This window comes from Neovison vison, chromosome 6 (assembly GCF_020171115.1).
Source record: "Neovison vison isolate M4711 chromosome 6, ASM_NN_V1, whole genome shotgun sequence".
NCBI classification, from domain to species: domain Eukaryota; kingdom Metazoa; phylum Chordata; class Mammalia; order Carnivora; family Mustelidae; genus Neogale; species Neogale vison.
In genome coordinates this window covers 22,297,127-22,312,133 of record NC_058096.1, presented here as the reverse complement: position 1 = coordinate 22,312,133, position 15,007 = coordinate 22,297,127, and the positions used below count along the sequence as shown (strand labels likewise).

Sequence of the window (15,007 nt, the reverse complement as noted above, 5' to 3'; positions counted from 1 at the left end):
AAAAAAAAGAATACAGCTTTTGAAGTATGTAACAGAACATGGCAGCAACTCTTAAGGACTTTTCCTTTTCTTTTTTTACAGATTTTATTTATTTATTTGATAGACAGAGATCACAAGTAGGCAGAGAGGCAGGCAGAGAGAGAGGAGGAAGCAGGCTTCCTGCTGAGCACAGAGACCGATGCGGGGCTGGATCCCAGGACACCGGGATCATAACCTGAGCGGAAGGCAGAGACTTTAACCCACTGAGCCACCCAGGTGCCCCAACTCTTAAGGACTTTTATTTAAAAAAACTTAGGTACTAATAACTCATCTAGTTGACATATAAAGATGCTGTCTTGTTTAGATTCCAAACCATTCTATTTTCTGTATCAATAACTGGTTATCAAATCCAAGCCACTCTAGAGTGAATGATGTGGTGCATCTAAATCTACAGATACATTGTTTCATTCATCATTCTGCAGTACCTCACATTTTTACAAAGGACAAAATTATCTGATTATTTAATTATTTTTCTATCATTTTGATATGACTTTAACAAATCTAATTTTTTTCTAATAATTATAGACACTGCCTCCTGTAAGACAGTAATTTAGTATTAAGGAATAACACTCAAATTGCCTTAGAAAATGAAGTTCATTATTTTTTTATTTCCTTCCAGAAAATTGCCTTTAAAAGAAGAAAATGGTAAAGAAGTCTTAAATCCAGAAACTATAGAAATTAAGGTTTCTAATGACATCATACAATCAAAAGAAGACGACAGCAAAGCATAACACCAAGATCACAAAGGCTTGAACAATGCTACACAGAGCATTTGGATTGCAGTGACCCTATGACCAAAACTATTCCATTGACCTTAATTTCTTGGGAAACTTCTAGCTTGGAATAGCTTGTACACATATACATATGATCAAATATTCCTGCCCATGGTCCATTACCTTTTGTTGTTGTTGTTATTGTTGTTGTTTATTTTGTTATGAATTTCAATATAGAGACCTGACTGGCACCAACTCTTGGGTATCAATTTGATTCTGTGATTGAAATACTGCAATTTGTTATACAGTTAAAAGTGCTCTGTTTCTTTAGGACTATATATTTCATCCAACAACCTCTCCAACAAATTAGGGTTTAAGAATCAACAAAAGAAAACAAAAGCTTTGTGAGCTAAATGTATAAGAAAGCCCTGCATGTTTTTCATACTATCTTGGACAAACAGATTATTAACATGGATTTCAGTTTAAGATGAAAACAGTTAATAAAGGGTATACTTTTTATCAGGAGAATTTCAGGGAACTTGGGCTTGAAGGAGCCATTATCTATAGCAGATATTAAAAATTGAGAGAAATTTTGGAAAAATTCTTTTAAAGTTATAGTTACAGTGCTACTTCAATGTTAATTTTTGATAGACTGAAGTGCCAGATCAAAATTGTTACCCATTTGAATGAATACTAGTTGTGTGTAAAATTAGATTAGAAAGATTCCGTAAATCTCTCTCTTTATATATGCCATAATCACTCACAATGGATTACACAAGAAAATGTATTGCAAGTGAAAATAATATTGATTTCTGCCCTCAGCTTCAAATAAAGTAAATTGAAATGGTAACAATATCAATGTTGTCTTGATATATTTATAGATATGTGATTATCTTTTACTTTTTAAATAATTTTATCAAAAAAAAGTCCTTAGTGTTGAAATACTTCAAACCATATCCTCAGATACATTTTTGACCATTGTTTTAGTTGATCTTTGTTTAAATATTCATTTTCCCAGTGTTACGGGTCAATCATTAAATGTAATCAGCTAATGGAAATTAAAATCCTGAGTGGTTAAACAAAGAAGAAAATAACATTTAAACATGCCATTAAAGTGTTAGTGATAAACACCTGAATTGCCACTATCTGATCTTCTTCTGGATGTGGTAGCTAGAAGTCATTTTAAGATTTTGATAAACAACTTTGGTTGAAGAAATTCCTTGGCTATTCAACACAAACTTTCTAATGTTACTTGTTAGGGCCTATACCACAATAAAATACTTATTAACTTCCAAGCTATGCAAGCTCCCAGAGGTAAAAGACTAAAACATGATTTTCCCTCATATGTATGGTAAAATAAATATATTTATGATTATAAATATACATACCAGTTGGGAGCAAGTTTTAGATTATTTGTTACCCTAGAGAGCCAAAGGTTTCTTTAGGCCCCATTACATTCATAATCTTTAGCGTTTTTCAGGTGGTATTATAGTTCTAATATTGACTGGTTGGGGAATGCATACCAATAGAACATTGGAGGAGAGTTTTAACAGTGCAGAGCAACCTGCTTAATGTGTCTCTCTAAAGAGATAATTTGATGAATATGTTCAATGAAATATTAATGCTACTCATCAACACTTTTATTTACGAAGTGCTAGAAACTATCAGGCAAGGAGAGACAACCAACTAATTTTACAAACCTTCAATCATTAGCAGGACAGAATGTGTCTGTCTGCATGTTCGTGCACTATATCTCCAACGTTGTTGCCATAATTCACAGAATTATAGTGCAGGAATCTCCCCCTTGGTATTTTTTTTCTGGCATATTCTGAAGAAAAAGAATTCCTGTGCCTACCTAGCAATTTGAGTAGAAATTATCCAACTGGTCTTTTGATAGAATTGATTGTTGCTATTTAAGTTATGTTTGTCTGATCACCTGTTTGCTTTATCTGTTTTTTCCCCTTTTGTACCAATGTGCTATAACTAGTCAAAGTACTTGAATTTGTTTGTGCAAAGTTCACAGGCTTAGTAAAATGTCCATAAAGCAATAGCCATGAATGCTATTCTTTCCTGGATAGGGCTGGCTTTAAACTAATAATGGTGAAAGAATTAGGAAAACTGAGAAACCAGTTTAGCATGTTTACTATTATTATATTTGTGCTATACTTCAAGAGCAGAGAAATCATAATAAAGAACAAATATTTTTGTGTTTCTTCAATTTGAAAGTTCTGTCTCTCTCATTTCTTTGGACTTTCCATGTAAAGCAATTTACTTAAATATTTCTTTTATATATACACATATATATATATATATATACACACACACATATGCATATATATGCTATTAAACTTCTTGCCACTAATGTGGAGTAATGATCTGAAGTTAACAGATAATTTGAAACTAATTTTAGTCAGACTGTTTCAAGTGCACTGCTTCAGTTGTCTGAGTGGTCCTTATCTCTTGTCCTTGAAATCTGTGCCATGCAGGAGCAAGGCAATACTGTGATTAAAATAATAATAAATAATAATAATAATAACATGTCAATGGAATGCTCCAACTTACTATATCTGTAAAAGTTTCCAAATAAGAGATGCGTGTAGTAAATTGTAAAACATGAGTAGAACTGAAATAATCTGTTCTTATTTTTCATTCTTATTCTAGATTAAACATGCCATAGAACTGTAAAAATGTTATTTTTACTGTTTGAGGGTACTCTTAAATGTTAGTATAAAATGTCAAAAGAGTTGACTGAATATAAGTAGGGTTAAATTATCAGAACTCTATGCTAATTTAAACAAAGAAGAAAAATATCGCTAAAAATATTGGTATTTCTTGATAGATTATGTGCAATTAGGCAATGACAATCTATATTCAATAATATATAAGAAAGAATAGTAATATCAGCATTTTGATAAATGTTCTGTTTCTAAAACTGGCACAAATTAATGTGTCAACGTATTTTACAATGCTCTTCAAAAGAATTTAGAATTGTGACTTCTAAAAATTTATTTATTATTTTTGTGGATTGATTTATTGCCATTCTATTGATGCTAATGTCTAACATTAATGTTATGTTTCTCTAGTTTTCCCTTATTTTTAATATTAATACCTATAAAAACATTTTTCAAAGACTATTTGATCCAGCAAAGTTTACATGAATCTTAGTCTTTGATTTCAACATTTATATAAATAGAAGGATTTTATTAATCAAATTATTTATTTGAGCACCAACAATTAATTGTAACTTTATAACCATACCTTTATTTTATGTTTCTTATTTTAAATAATTAAGATGTATTTGTGCCTTTGGATTAGCATGACATTCTGCTTCATTAAAAGAAAAAAAACCTGCAAACTCTATTGATGTACTTTGCTCATATCTGTGACACTTAAATGGTATTGTCTTATTTACATTTAGTGAATAAGCTCAATTCGAATTACTTTACCTTGAATACAAAATCTAAATATAACAAATTATACCATGTAACTTATTTTCACTCAAGACAAAACAATTCTTTTGATGCACACATAAAATATATTTCATTTTGTCTGTATTGTTGTTCTAGATAATAAATACTCTAGATATTGTTAAAATTGATTTCTACCATTTATGAGACAATGACAACAGATGATATTTTAAGATAGGATAAATTGTTTTAGTGTCACCTGGGTCTACATTATCCTGTTGTGCTTTTATTTGGGGATCACACATCATCCTTTATAATGGGAAGATAACCACTGATAAAAATACCTACAACCGAAGTAATAGAAAGAATAATCTCCATTTCTTAATTTAAATAATTAAATAATCTCCATTTCTTAATTTTGAAAAATATGAGAATAGCATATTACAATTGCTTATTAAAGTTACAGTTTGTTTTCATGAAGTATGATGTCCAGGGCTAATTTTAGTTGCTCATGGAGTTCTTTCTCACAATCATATCCAGAGTGTTTACTCAACAGACTTTAGGAGTAGATAAAGCTATTTTTTTAAATGAATTGTTTGCATTATTTATCTGTAGAGAGGAAAGATTTGAATCTTTGTATTAATCCTTTGAAGATTTATTTGAATCTTTGAAGAGTTATTACATTGTCTCTTACACTGAAATTGCATATGGAAGTATTAGGGTATGCTAAACTTAACTATGGAAGGTCAAAGAAATGAAGTACTTCCATCCTAAAATGAAAATCTTTCAAGAAAGTATTCTACTCATGGGCTTAATCATGTTCTGAGATGAAAAAATCATATGTATAAATGGGAAACTTATAAAAGAGCCTAGATGTAGTACTTGCTGAACAAATACAATTTCCTTCCATGCCCTTACTCTCTTTTTTAAAAATTGCATTTACCCATGTAGATGCATCTATTTAACAACATTATATGGGAATGCTAATAGATTATCTCCCCTCCCAAACTTTTATATTATATATAATACTTAATATTTATTTGATAACACATTTAATATTCTTAAAAATAGTTCATTATTCACTATAGAATTTTATCAATAACTTAAATACCTTAGCTACCACTTTAATTTTTTCTATAATTTTTAGGATTTTGACCACAGTATATTCATAATTATTAATATAAAAATTGATTATATAAATTTGATATTGCCTTTTTTTTTTCTAAAACAAAAACACATAACACATGAAAAGTTGCATCTGGTTTTAGCATTCTTTAGGAAAAAATTAACAATGCAATGACTTGGAGCATTTCAAATCACAGCCAGGAGTATGAGAATAGAGGAACAAAAGAACTGAAAGAATCAAGAAAGGCAAACTGAACTCCTCCTACATTTGGGGTAGATAAGAACGATTTTAGTGTGAAATGTGCTGGGCCAGGGACTAGGAACACTGCTTGGATAAAAACTAAGGCCAATTTTACTGATGCAAAGAGAAAAACGAGTGAAATGCAGAGGGGATAGTTAACATAGAACCTAATATTCAATTTTGCAGGTAGGATTTTTTTTCAAGAACAATATGCATTATATACAATAAATGGTACTGTTAAGAGCAAATATATTTGTTCCAATTCTTAAAGGAATGTTCATGGTTTAGCATTTTTGCCTCTAAACTGTTAGGAATATGTAAACTTCTTACAAATAAAGTTTTAAAAAATATTTTTTTCTTTTGGTGTATGAATTCTATGCTGTGTTCAGTATGCATTAAAACATACTTGTATTTTCTTTAAAGCGTATGTCCATTCAAATCCTATATTCTTAAGTTAGCTACCACAAAGTTTTCTTATTGTTTCAATATGGTATGTCCCTATGAAATGCTGTATATATATGTCTAAACTGTAAAAATTATACTGCAAATGTTGAAGTTTTGTATTTATGAGAGACATTGAAAGTATGGCTTACAGTATATCAAAATTGTCACTCTTCACCATTTGTATATTAATAGTAAAGATACTTTTACTTTAATAAAGTGTTGCATTTATGTTTATTTTGAATAACATCTCTGCAGTGAGTGAGCTTATGACTTACATATATTTCATTTTTTCAGATATTATCATTTTTAAAGAATTTCCAAACCAATCTCTATATATTAAAAAAAAAAGGAAGAAGAAGAAGAAGAAGAAAGGAAGAATGCTTTCTGCAATTTTGCTTTACCCTGAGTTGCAATCTTTTGATAATAAGCAGTAGGTAAAAGAAGTGGTTCTCAAAATGTGGTCCCTAAACCAGCAGCATTAGCACCTGGGAATTCATTAGAAATAAATATGTTTCTTGACCTCATCACAGACCTCCTAAATCAGAAGAATCTGGGAGGAGATAAAGGAGTTTGTGTTTTAACAAGCCTTTCTAATAATCCTAATGCACACAGAAATTTGAGATCCAGTGGATTGGAGACACATTTTGGGTGGCAATCTAGAAGGTAAAAACTTTTAGTTCATGTTGAAATTTTATTTCTCCTTATTATATAGATTATCTTCTTGCAGGACTTCATGAAATACAAAATAAGAGAAGCCAATCATTCCTCACATGCTTTATAAGGTGTTTTCCTTTTTTTAACCAGTGTAAAGTTCAACTTATTCTTAAAATGAAGAAAAAAAAAGCAAATACCAAATTTTCACAAGGTAAAAATTTTCAACATAAGTCTTACAAATATCACAAAGTACATACATATGTAGAATAAAAATAACATTAAATAGGTGGTGAAGAATATATTGCTCTTGTTCTGTCAGTACCCTATATTTGATTAAAAGAAGTTTTATTAAAATACAAAATGTACCATGAGAAAGATGCATAAACAAAGTCTCTGATATACGATAAAAATGGATCCGGTAACTGTTAATATTTTAGAGAATTTCTTATATTTCTTTCTAACCAAACCCATCACCTACTATAATTTTCTTTATTTGTAATATAGGTAATGAATATATGCATCCTAAGATTCATGTCATACATGGGGTCAGCACTTTAAAATTTCTTTTTAAATTTAATGAATTTTTCTGAATGAATTTTCAACACCCAAGTTAGAATGTTCTTAAATCATAAATAATGTTTTCTGCTTTATGTGAAGTGTCTTATATATGTTCTTATCCTTGGCATAAATTTGTTTTCCAAAATAAAATGTATACATTTGGATATTTTCATTTTCTTGGATAGCAACTCATCTTCCACAGACAGAATATTTTTTGGGGGAAGGAGATGCAGGGGGAGGCAACTATATTATTGTACTAGAATAATATTAAATTTAGTCAAACTTTAATTTATTCTGCCATTTTATTAATCCAACAGGCTATAATGACAGAGGTTTCTAGTATTAAGATATCTTAGTATTTGGCAGAAAAGAAAAAGATTAACTTGATGATTCAGTTCACATCAACATCTTTTCTTTAACCTTGAATTTCCACATTCACCTGCAGATCTCTTTATCTTCCTTTATCTGCCATAGCACAAGCATGGTCAATGTCTAAATCTGACCTGGCAAGACTGAGACATATAAGAGAAAGAATGATTGCTAAAATTAGTCCAATCACATCAAGGAATCAAGAAATTACATTCACTACAAACATTCTCAGAAGAATCATTTTTAAAGTGGAGGGTTGTAGAAGGAAGCTGTAAAGTTCCCCCTTATAGAAGTGGATGGAACATATACTAGAGATGTCTCGGTGGGGGCTGGGGAAGTTTTATCACCCAGTCTGACCAGGTGAAGACCCCCTAACAATTCTGGTGGAAGCATCCCCTGGAAAGCATAAACAGAATTTTCACTAATTCAAAAACAAAGAGATTCATATCTTTACTCACCAGAAAAAAGAAAAGATGAGGGAAGAAAGTCTCACAAACTTGCAGTAGGGATAGAACTGAAATCACTGAAGTAATACTAGGAAACAGATAAGAGCACAGGTATTAGAATTAGAATATACCTGGGCTCCCATTCCAATTCTAAACCTATTGCCAGCTCTGAACTTTAGCAATTTATGTAAAAACTTAAACCTTGATTTCATCATATAAAATGTGGTTAGTTCTAAAGCAGATAATATTCATCTCTGAGTTGATGTAAGGATTTATGGAGATAATGTTAATAAAACTCTTTATGCAGTGTCTACCACAGAAAATACCAGTAAATGGTGGCCATAATTATCTCTATATCTGCCATATTTTAACACTGATTCTAATAAGTTGTATTAGACAGCTACTTCACATTCTCTAGAGACTAATCATAAATAAACTGTTTAATAATTCATTAACTTATTGAATAATAGGTTAAAGTGGAGTCATTGAAAACTTGAAAGCATGGCTTTCCATTTCATCATCTTCTACTTCTGTTTCAGTTATCTTTTGCTGAATAAGTAGTCAAGCCAAAACCTAATGGCTTAAGATATATATTAACATATAAAACATATATCAACGATATAGTATTTTTTTCATGACTGTATCTGTTAACTTGACTCAGCTTGGCAATTGTTTTGCTCCATATGATGTAGTTGAGTTCACTCATGTGGATACTGATTTCTAAGAGGAAACCCTAGAATGGAAGTCTTGATGTGTTTGTACTTACAAGACTGTTTGCATCATCACACCAGTAATATTCAGCTAGTGAATAAACACATAGTCAATGTGTGAGCATAATGGGGTGTAACAAGAGCATGGTATATTTGAGCAATACTCTATGTTATAAATATGGAAACATCCTCCTTCTGTCCTGTGGTGTTTCACATCTTTTCCACATGCAAAATTTACTTCTCCCCTTCCCGAGATTTTCAGTCGTATTTCATCAGCTTAAGAGAATTGAGCTGAAATTTCAGATTTTATTCAACTAAATAAATTTGAGGTATCAATAAGATTCCTCAGGTACCATGTCTTGGGTGCACTTTTTCAGTATAGAGGCACTGAGAAGACCATTTAACTGTCCCCGGAAAACCCTAGACAACTGTGAGACATGAGCAGAAAAATAACATAGACATTGCCATTTAAAATAAAGTGGGAGGAATTGGAGGAATTCAACAATTAATGTGTCTACAGAAATTTTGAAACCCAGAAAATCAAACACTACCAGTTCCCCTTGCCTCTACCATAGTGCATTTTCCTTGGTTTAGATCCAATTCTACTCTCCCTGGGAGTGGTTACCTAATCCATTGCTCTCAGTGGCTCTTAGGATAACTCAGAAATTCTTCCTTTTCTGTAGGAAATGATGTGTGGTTGTAGCTGAGTAAATTTCTTATCTTGCTACCTGGCCAAATATATCTAGTACTTAGAAATCTATTTTCTGGGGCACCTGGGTGGCTCAGCGGGTTAAGCCGCTGCCTTCGGCTCAGGTCATGATCTCAGGGTTCTGGGATCGAGTCCCACATCGGGCTCTCTGCTCGGCGGGGAGCCTGCTTCCTCCTCTCTCTCTCTCTCTCTGACTGCCTCTATGCCTACTTGTGATCTCTCTCTGTCAATAGATAAATAAAATCTAAAAAAAAAAAAAAAAAAAAAGAAATCTATTTTCTTCTAAACCAAGTCTTGTTAAGTTCAAGCTGATACAACTTTAAAAACTGTGAGGGTTTTTTTCGTGTGTGTTTTTTAAGATTTTATTTATTTATTTGACAGAGAGAGATCACAAGTAGGCAGAGAGGCAGGCAGAGAGAAGGGGGGAAGCAGGCTCCCCACTGAGCAGAGAGCCTGATGTGGGGCTCGATCCCAGGACCCTGAGATCATGACCTGAGCCAAAGGCAGAGGCTTAACCTACTGAGTCACCCTGGCACCTCTGTGAGGTTTTTTTTAATGTATCAAATTATAACCCTGTATGAGACAAAATCTATGCTCTCAAATTTTTTTAAGACAATGGTCTTTCTATGTTGGGCTACAAAATGAGGTGCTATAAAATAATGCTCTTAAGATTCTCAAAAGCCTATTGTCTAATTAAGAAGGTCTATAAGGCACTTCCTCAAATTTCTATGTGACCAAAACAAAGGGCACCCCAGTGATTTTTGACCTCAAGATTATGTTTTACTGAGAATAGACTAATTTGATATTTATCCTTATGCCATTTATTGTTTTGAGAAGCTTGTGACAACTCTAAATGTGGGAATGAGAGAAAAGTCTTGGGTATAAAATAATTCCTCTAAAATCTGCTAAAAATTTGAGTATCTATCTTGTAAGCACATCTTTCTCATGAAAGATATTATCATAATTGAGAGGAAAATAAAGATAGATACCACTTTCAGTATGCTGCGTGACAATCTTCTTAGTGAGATTCATAAACTCATTAGTTTATTTTCTGTTTTGCAATTTATCAGAGGCAGCAGTTTTCCTAATTGTTCTGTTAGTATAAACGTGGTTTTCGGGCGCCTGGGTGGCTCAGTGGGTTAAGCCGCTGCCTTCGGCTCAGATCATGATCTCAGGGTCCTGGGATTGAGTCCCGCATCAGGCTCTCTGCTCAGCAGGGAGCCTGCTTCCTCCTCTCTCTCTCTCTGTCTGCCTCTCTGCCTACTTGTGATCTCTGTCTGTCAAATAAATAAATAAAATCTTAAAAAAAAAAAAAAAACGTGGTTTTCTTTGTCTCCAGTGTCTTAGAATAACTCTTCTAGCAGCTTACCCACATTCAGTCCTCTAGATCCTGTCCAGCCACAAAGCTGTAAGTTGTGTAAGTTGTGCATTAGTAGTAGTAACACAGTTGTAGTTACAGTTTGTCTTTTACTCATCTGAGTTGTATTCCTTTCCTATTGCTGCACCAAGGAAGTTGGTGAGCTTAAAAAGCAAACCCAGGATACCGGGGTGGCACAGTTGTTTAAGTGTCTGATTCTTGGTTTTGGATCGGGTCATGATCCAGAATCAAGCCTTGCATCAGGCACCACCCTCCCCCCACAACACTGGGCTCGGTGCTCAGTGTGGATTTTGCTTAAGATTCTCTCTCCCTCTCCAATAAATAAGTAAATCTTAAAACAAAACAAAACAATCCACAAATTTATTATTCCATAGTTGTAAAGGTGTCAGCAGGATTGTGTTAGTTTGGAGGCTTCTAGAATGTCTTAGTTCAAGCTGCTATAACGAGTTACCAAAGTATCTGTGGCTTGAACAACAAGCATTTATTTCTTACAGTTCTGGAGGCTGGGAGTTTGAAATTAGGGTGGCAGCGTGGGTGGGTTCTTGGTGAAGCTTCTCCTTCTGGTTATGCCACATGGCCTTTCCTTGGTGTATGCGTTCACACAGTGAAAGAAGAAGGGGTGGACAGAGGGATAGAGGGAGAGGGGGCGGGGAAGAGGGAGAAAGTGGGGTGAGGGGGGAGATCTCATTTATGATTCTCTTTTTATGAGGCATTAACTTCATCATGACCTCATCTAAACCTCTAACCCTAATTACTTCCTACAAGCTTCACTTCTAAGTACCACCACATTGGAGACTATAGTTTCCACATAAAAATGTAGGGGGGGGATATAAATATTCAGTTAATAACATGAAGACTGCCCACATTCCATGACTCAAAGTATCCTTCCATCTGCAAAGCCTGCAATGGTGTCACTCAAACCTCTGTTTCTATCAACATGCCTTCTCTGACTCATACTACCTGCCTTTCTATTTTTTGTTGAAAAGTCTGTGATCATATTGAGTCTACCTGGATAATCCAATATAATCCCCCCTTCTCATAGCTTCTAACTTAATCAAATCCTCAAAGCCTTTTTTCCTCCCCCTCCCAGGTAAGGCAATATATTTGCAGGTTTTAGGGATTGGGACCCAATCCCTATATCCTTTGGGGGTTAATGCTCTGTCCATCAATCTACATTATAAGCCATTGCCAAATATAATGGTAAAGCAAGCACGTTTTATTAAACTATGATTTTTTGTGTGTTGACTTTGCTTAATTTGATGTTTTTTGCCATAGAGATGTGCTGAGGTCAGTTACACCATTGCATTAAGCTAGACCCTCAGGGGAAACTAGAATGTAGAAAACATTCTCTCATCCTCTAAGTCTTTCTCCACAGGGCTTCAAATCATCTTGCAGTCCTGTACAAAGATTTTTAGAGTGTGGTGAATGGCTTTTAGAGAATTTTTCAGGAGCACAAATTCCAGTGTGCAATTATTTATCAAGCCTCTGTTTGCTTTACTCTTGTTAATATGACAACAACTTCCAAACTTTGTGCCCACCCAGTCACCATGAGAGAGGATTTCATCAAAAAGCATGATGGATTAGCAGCGGCAAGTAATATATATCCTACCAAGCAGTGAAATGGCTCAAAATATTTAAGTTGCAATAGATATAAAGAGGTTTTACACTCAGAAAGAAAGTCATAGAATGGAATGAAATAAATAATAGAGTTTATATAGGTACAAGACACCTCATTGTTAATTCCCATTACTTTTATAACTAAAATTCTGACCAGTAGAAAAATGAAATGCTTTTTCTTGCTTTTATGTATGTGGGAAGTGGCAGAAACAAAATTCAAATTCAGGTCAAGCAACACCTATTCTGATTTTTTTCCATTAAGCATCACGTATCAAGAGACAACATGTATTAATGATGAATTTAAAATTAATCTCTGAATATAACTGGTTTAAACTCAAACTTTAGTTATGCTCTCCATATGTACATTAGATTTGACAATAAAGCAATATTAATAGAGTCAGCTATATAACTTTAAAATATATTTGCTGATGATGTACTTAAGTGTAAGAAATAAAATATTGACATAAAATATAAGGAACAACATTATAAAATATATGTTAAAGCCTGGCTATTCAAAATTCAGAGAAAAATGAATTCAAATAATCACCTACCTTATTTTTACTCTGGAGTGCTAAGGAATGGCTTTTAATCCAATTCTGCAGCCTAAGAATGTTTTAAAAAACTGATTACTTAAAATAATCAGTAATATTTAAAAATCAGTAATATTTTAAAGGAGAGAATTGGCTCCTTTTTTTTTAATGGTCTTTGTTCCGTCTCTTTCTCTTGACAAGAAATTATTCATAGATCATAGATCTAAAAACACATATTCATAATAACCTATGTTTCTTGGAGATTTCAAATTAGTTATTTTATCATTTATCCAGATTTTAAAATATTCTATACTTTACAAATTGAGCAATAATTGTGATTTTCAATTGTACATAACAGGTTAGTGAAAAATCAAATAATGTTCAGAGAACACACTTTGTTATGACTTGACTACTTTTAAATTTATTGAGACTTATTTGATGACACAGACTATCATCTATCTTGGCAAATATTCCATCTAAACTTGAAAAGAATGTGTTTGGTGCTGTATTTTTGTGGAGGGCTCTATGAATATCAATTATGTCAATTTGGTTGATAATACTATGTAAGGGTTCTATATTTTTACTGATTTTCTGTCTCCTGGTTCTATCCATTATTCACATTATGGTGTTAAAATCTGCAACTATAGTTGTGAATTTGTCTATTTCTCCTTGCAGTTCTCTCAGTTTTTGCTGCTTTTGTTTTGAAGCTCATTATTCGATACAGAAATATTTAGAATTGTTATGTCTTCCTGATGAACTGGCCCCTTCATCATTGTGAAAAGATCTTACTTATCCTTCATAAAATTCTTTGCTCTGAAATCTACTTTGTTTGATATTAAGACAGACACAATGTTAGCTAACAATAAAAGGAATGAATTATCATGAATAAAACTGCAATAAACATAGTAGTCCTGATATCTTTTTGAAACCATGTTTTCATTACCTTGGGATATATACCCAAAAGAGGAAATGTTGGATTACAAACTGTTTTCGAAGTGGCTGTATTAGTTTACCCTCTTACCAACAGTGCACAAGGGCTCCCTTTTCTCTACATCCTTGTCAACATCTGTTATATCATGTGTTCTTGAGGATAGTGTTTCTAATATGTATGAGAGATATCTCATTGTAATTTTGATTTGTATTTACCTGATAATTAGTGATGTTGAGCATCTATTCATGTACCTCTTGGCCATTTGTGTATCTTTTTCAGAGAAATATTATTCAGTTCCTCTACCCATTTTTTTAAAAAGATTTTATTTATTTATTTGTCAGAGAGAGAGGGAGAGAGAGCGAGCACAGGCAGACAGAGAGGCAGGCAGAGGCAGAGGGAGAAGCAGGCTCCCCGCCAAGCAAGGAGCCCGATGTAGGACTCGATCCCAGGAGGCTGGGATCATGACCCGAGCCGAAGGCAGCTGCCCAACCAACTGAGCCACCCAGGCATCCCCTCTACCCATTTTTTAATCAGATTGTTTGGTTTCTATTTGAGTTGTATGATCCAAAATATGGAAACAACTTAAGTACCCATCAATGGACGAATGAGCAAAGAAGAAGGATATATAGTATATATATATATATATATTTAATGTCTACACACAAGAGAATATTATAGCATAAGCATAGAATAACACAGGAAAGAAGAACATTCTGTTATTTGTGACAACATATGGACCTTGAGGGCACTATCTTAAGTGAGATAAGTAGAGAAAGACAAATACTGTATGTTTTAAAATATATACAGAAGCTCAAAATTTGATCTTCTAGAAGCAGAGAGTACAATGGTGGTTACCAAGGGGTAAGGACTAAGTGAGGAAATTAAGATGATGTTGGTAAAAGGGTACAAATTTTCGGTTTGAAGATGAATGAAGTTCTGGAGATCTAATGTACAACACCATAGTTATAGTCAACAATACCATATTATATACTTCAAAGCTGTTAAATGACTAGATACCACAATATCTAGTTAAGGTGCTGTATACCGCAAACCTACACAATGTTATATATCCAATATATCTGAATTTTAAAAAGGAGTGAATTATTGCAAAAAACAATGTAGATGATTCTCAAAAT

General features: G+C 33.1%; 1 protein-coding gene across 1 annotated transcript in view; it reads left to right on the top strand.

Annotated features, from left to right (window-relative positions):
* The window catches only part of NCAM2 (neural cell adhesion molecule 2), a 524,714-nt gene extending 523,107 nt beyond the window's left edge, over nt 1–1,607 (top strand). Inside the window, exon 18 of the mRNA XM_044251090.1 lies at nt 659–1,607. Coding sequence (XP_044107025.1) covers nt 659–770 — 112 coding nt within the window. The 3' untranslated portion in view covers nt 771–1,607. The remainder of the gene's footprint in view (nt 1–658) is intronic.
* The last annotated feature ends 13,400 nt before the right edge of the window (nt 1,608–15,007 follow it).